General features: G+C 33.1%; 1 protein-coding gene across 4 annotated transcripts in view; it reads left to right on the plus strand.

Annotated features, from left to right (window-relative positions):
* Nucleotides 1-4,161, plus strand: part of ADGRB3 (adhesion G protein-coupled receptor B3) — an 882,558-nt gene extending 878,397 nt beyond the window's left edge. For all 4 annotated transcript variants that reach the window (XM_051997212.1, XM_051997213.1, XM_051997210.1 and 1 more), the window contains one exon: nucleotides 1,593-4,161. In XM_051997212.1, the coding sequence (XP_051853172.1) occupies nucleotides 1,593-1,781 (189 nt within the window). In that variant the 3' untranslated portion in view covers nucleotides 1,782-4,161. The remainder of the gene's footprint in view (nucleotides 1-1,592) is intronic.
* The last annotated feature ends 1,839 nt before the right edge of the window (nucleotides 4,162-6,000 follow it).

The following is a 6,000-nucleotide window of genomic DNA, read 5'->3' on the forward strand; positions in this document are numbered from 1 at the left end:
CCCAAGAGGCAGATGCGCCCTTCCCTCAGAAAAGGCATGATGAATTCATTATAAGATGGCTCGATGGCTATAGTGTTAGATTTGGATTGAGGAAAACATTAATTTTCCAAAAGACTTCCTCAGATAATCAAGTTATCACTTTTCAGACTCATTTCTTTATCTTAAAAATAGGGTAATAACATTTACTTCTCAGGTTGCTTTGAGGATCAAAAAGATAACATATATAAAGCAGTTTGGAAACTTTAAAGCAATATCCAAACTTATTAGTAGAAAAGGAAAAGTTGATTCTAGAAAAGTATTGAGCAAAGGTGTCTTCAAAAGTTTTACTGTTATTCAGGAAATGTTTCCAAAAAACTGAACTATCAGAAGGAAACAATTTGCAAAAGTGGAAATGAATATACAAAATATGCTTGAGAAATTGCTGTGCAAAGTAAAAATTGAAAGATGAAGATATCTGACTAAAAAAAGAAAAGGAAAAAATGTGAGAAATAGCCCCAAAGGGCTAGATGTCTTTGATTTTGGCCTAGAAACCACTACCAAGGTGTGTACTCATTAGTAATTCTTAATATCCCATAATGGCTATCTTGTAATAAGAGCTCCTTACTTATATCTCAGAAGATTCTATCACTAAATTTCTGACCTATCATTTAACTTGAATTTCTCTTCTTTGTCAAACTCAGGACCCTGGAAAAATACATCAATAAGCCAAACAATAGCCACAGAGCATGTGCTACAGTAGAAAGCTGGATTTAAAGGGCTTGGCAACAAGGTAGCATAGTAGATAGAGAATCAGACCCAGAGTTAGGAAGATTTATCTTCGTGACTTCAAATCTGACCTCATATACTTACTTGCTAGGTGACAGTGGGTACATTACTTAATCCTGCTTGCCTCAATTCTTTATTTGTAAAATGAGCTGGAGAAGGAAATCAGGAAACTACTCCAGAGGCTTTGCCAAGAAAACCCTAAATGGGGTTGTGAAGACATAAGTAAAATTACTGAACAACAACAATATTTAATCTGAGCCAGGCTACCTTGTATATAAATCATATATCTTTTCCTTGCATCAGTTTTCTACCTTGTTAAACTAGATGGCCCCTCAAGCCCATTTAGACTCTAAATAATAATCATAATAATAATAGCTAGCATCATAAAGGAAAGTTCTTTATGTTATCTCTTTGATCTCACAAAGCTGAGGTAAATGAAATTATTCTTCATAGTTTACAGATGAGGGAACTGGGGCTAAATGAGTTACTTGTCTAGCTAGAGCTCCAAGACTAGTGACTGAGCGATTAAAAGTCTAATCTTACTAAAATTCCTTCCCTAAATGAGTTTAGTCTCTGTGCTCCTCCAGATTAGCTCCATGAATCACAAGTTAGAGACAAGGTTCTCATCTGCTCTTTTTCAATGCAAATGAATTCAAATCATGCATGTTGGCAGCTGGCTGCAATTTCAGTTCCTCTCTGTAATTGCTTAAGCTGGATTAAGGCAGCAAATAGGCACTTACCTGGGATACTCAAAAAAAGGAAAAAAAAAGGCATCAATCCCATCCATCACATAAATGGCTTTCTTCTTTCTCTTGTTTTCTTCACAGGAAAACCCAGCACCAAACAAGAGCCCATGGGACACTTTCAAAAACCCTAGTGATTATCAACATTACACCACAATAAATGTTTTGGACACAGAGGCAAAAGACGCTTTGGAACTAAGACCAGCAGAATGGGAGAAGTGTCTGAATTTGCCTCTCGATGTGCAGGAAGGAGACTTTCAAACAGAGGTGTAACAAACAAACAAACAAAGCGCAAAATACGGAAACTAGATTGCTTATTGCACTGACATTCAAGTCTTGGGAAGCCTGACATTCCTCTCTGGACATTATGGCTACTGTACAAATGTCAGGATCTTCATGTGCCAAACGTCAGTGGTATTTTCGTACCTTATCGTCCCGCTAGGCAAGCTAGTGTGGAGAACCAGGTGTACAATTCTTACCATCCTGTGTTGTAAGTAAACGTGGAATGGATTTGTAAGGTAATCTTTATAGATAAACCTCAAGCAACGATTCATGTTGTAACTGCTTCATTTGGTTTAGTTTTCAGAAAACTTCACCATGAAGCACAATGTATATATTTATGCAGTTTTTAAAGTTTATAACAGTCTGTTTGGCCATTACTACACTTTTTACTTTATAATATAAAAGCAAAGTTTTTGTCATTAAATGAATGTTTGTTGAGCTACATTCTTCATTGCTTTAAATGCAATAAAGTAATAATCTCACTTTTATATGAATAATATATTTCACATCTTTATTATTGCAGTTTTCTCCAGAAAGCTCAGAGTAGCTTTCTCTGCTGCAGCTGTGTATAAAATATTTAAAATGTTGTATGGTGTAAATAAACTTTTGTCTACATATCAGTTTTTTAGTGCATTTTATTTGGGATTTATTGAATTGAAATTTACATATTTATAAAGTTTTTTTTTAAATGCAGATACTGAAAAAATGTATTCTCAGTTTTAATGGCATATCGTTATTACTCCTTTGAGGCTAATGATTTCTCAAATGTAAAAGTAGGTTTGTATAATAGGTTCTGTATTTTCTACTCAAAACGCTCTTTGGAACAATGTACTATGTAAATTCAGCTTGTCAGAATTCTGCTGCCATCATTCTCATATATAAATTTTTTTTTCTATCTTATGATGAAAACACAACTAAGAAAAACAGTAAGTTATAATGCCAAAAAAAAAAAAAAAAGGAAATGCTTATTTTAAATAATTGAGGGCAGTGCATGTATCAAAAGAGAAGCCATGTGTGCTTAAAGTTCTTCATAGCATATGAGAAAAACTGCACTTATGCAGGATTTAAAATCATCTCAAATCCATAGTCTATAACGGAGACAAAAAGGGAATGTATTTGGCAGCTCATAGAGAGGGGAAGGCTGAGGGAAGCTGTTGGTGCAAACTGTCTCTAGCTTCATTATAAGCCATGCTAGTGATGTCACTAGCCCCCTCAGATTATCATTAAAGGAAATTTATTGTGAGACTTGTTTAAACTTTTTTTTGTTGTTGTTGTTCAAATTATTGAACATTGTATTTATGATACTGTGGCAAGGAAGGGTATCCCAAGTTTTCAAGAAGTTTATTCAGACTTGTTTAATGTTAACCTGAGCTGCATTATCTTTTGTGACCAGCCCAAGTCTCTGGACACAGGGACAGTGGCTGTGATGGCTTTGGAACCGGTGTAGCTCAGGCAAAGAGAAAATGACCTACTTTTAGAAAGAGGTTCAATTAAAAAAGCCAACTCCACCACAAGCTGGAGCCTTAAAAACCAAACAAACAGCTCAGGCTTCATTCCTGTCGTTTGTTTTTATTGTTCTCAATGTAAAGATTTTGAAAAGTCTATTTTTAATCAAATTTTAAAAAAAATAAACATTATCAAAATATGCAAAAAAGAGTATAACTGTTAACAAAAGCCTGATTTTTCACTAGCATAAAATTATCATACTAATTATAATATGTTCTTAAAACTCATTAATGTTTTATGAGATTTTTTTTTGTTATAGAAATAATATTCTGTCAAGATATAAAACACAAAAAGCTTACTATTCAGTTTAATTCCTGTAACATGTAGTTGGGACTTCAGTTTCTAATTAAAATCATGAAACCACTCAGAATACCAGATGTAGAGACTGCAGAGTATATAGAGTCTTGAGAAATAACAATAATAATAAAACCTAAAAAAGCATTGGTATAAACATTTAGGTAAACAAATGAGTCTCATGAGAGTCACCAAGCTTAATGGATAGCAAACTGGCCTTGGAGTCAACAGGAGCTGAGTTCAAGTCTTGCCTCTCATACATGCTGGCCATGTGATCCTAGTTAAGTCATAGTATTCTAGGTAACTCTCTAATACTGTACATCACAGAGAAAGTACTGGCTTGAATTAGTAGAGGGAGGTCTAGTCCCTTTTCCTTTGATATTAATATATCAGAAAGAAAAGTTTTTCTTCTAAATTGTGAATTTTACAGTATACTACACAATGTCATGAAATACTTAAAATTAAATAACACACTTCCTTTATATTTTTTTTTCAGTTCCAATGACTTAAATGTTTGCAGGTTATATTTGAGATATATATAGTAAATAAAAGACTAGGCCCAGTTGTTGAATGTGTGTAAGCAGCCTTTATTCAAGTCAAGCCTCATAAACTCATAAACTCAGTTAAAAGGGATTTTACATAAAGTGCAAAAGATTATTCTAAACAAGCTTAGGAAACTGTGGTTCTCAGTAGTTTTTAGTGATTCAGAAAATTGAATTATCCTACAAGAGAAGTAGGTAAACTCCATTACAGGGAATACATATAATCCAAAAATCGTTCACTTTTGGCTTTGAAAGTTTTTTTTTTTCCCTTCTACTATTAATATAGGGTTTTCTGTTCTTTGGGTAAATTCGTAGTGCCATAGAAAGATATATGAAAATATATTTACTATGCCTATATATTCATTTATGTATCCATAGTTTTGGAATTAACTCCTCATTTCATTGGTATGTTCATTGAAATTCTAATGAGGAAACTCCATTTACTATAGCAAATCAGTACCTAATTTGCAATTTATAATTTTAGTGGATTATGATAAAGTAGACGATGATAGAGGTGAGATGATTTCCTTTCTATTAACTAGTAGATGTCGGAAGACTCCCTGGATTTTTTTGCCATACCACACAACTTCCTATACATATGCATGTATTTGTTGTGCCTATAATATATCTGCTCATATACATATATGCACTCATATGTACTTTTAATTGCTGTTGAACATACATAAAAAACACCAAAAACCACATATCTTCAAAGTTATAGAAGGAATATTATTTACATCTTTGAAGAAAATACCTACAATAACAAAGCCACGAACATACCCTTAAATTATTAGGTATGCAACATACGTACATATGTATGTGTATGTTTGTTATCCATGAGAATATTAGGGTGTAATATGTTTGGTATACAGATTAAGGGAACAAGATAATTGTTCAGATCTCTTACATATTACATATCTTAACAAGTTTCATTGATATAGGCACAAAAATTTCCTCTGCTAGTAGAAATTTGCACTTAAGTCTGCAATTTATAATCCTGGAAAAATTCCCGAGTGACCATTGAAATTGTTAACCTACTTGGCCAAGATTTCATAGGCAGTATGTGTCAGAGGCAGGAGTTAAACCCAGGTCTCCCCAATACCATTGCTAGATGATCTTCTATCCAGTATGTCATACTGCCTCTCTTAAACCTATCTAAACATGGAATATGTTTTCATATATAATTTATATGCATTTATTCATATATATTTCTATGTTCATATAGATCTGTAGAGACAGACATGGACAAGGAGTGTAAGGGTCAGCCCAAATAATTTGCATTTTGGATTAGAAACAAAGGAACCATTATAAGCAAGGAAATGACATAGTCAGATTTTGTGTATTGGGTATTTTGGCAAATTTAGGTCATGAGTTAAAGAGAAAAGGGAACAGAAGATCAATTAGAAACCTATCAATAATCCAGAGAAGGGCTGATATGGGAATAAACTTGGGTAATAAATTAGGTTTTAGGTATAGAGAAAGAGATGAAGGATACTTCTTTTTTAGAAGTTAATATTTGATTTCTTCCTGCCCTCTTGTTCCCTATCTGGAATATATTACATCTTCTTCCAAACTTATACAAAACATTAACCTAAAATAAAGAAGGTCTTTCTCTAGAAATTGTGGGATTATGCTTCCCAAATGGAAAAAATATAATTGCTTTGTTCTATAAAGATTTCACTTCTACCTTCTGCTAGTCTAGAATAATCTAAGACCCCAAATGCTCTAAGCATATAACTAAGCAAAATATGTGACAATGTCAAGAATTTGAAATAGTTTTGTATAATCTACAAAATAAACTATCTCTCAATTATTGAAGTAAAAGGAGAAGGAATAATCATTTCTATAAAACAATATAGGATAGGCAT

This window comes from Antechinus flavipes, chromosome 4, assembly GCF_016432865.1.
Source record: "Antechinus flavipes isolate AdamAnt ecotype Samford, QLD, Australia chromosome 4, AdamAnt_v2, whole genome shotgun sequence".
Classification (NCBI taxonomy): domain Eukaryota; kingdom Metazoa; phylum Chordata; class Mammalia; order Dasyuromorphia; family Dasyuridae; genus Antechinus; species Antechinus flavipes.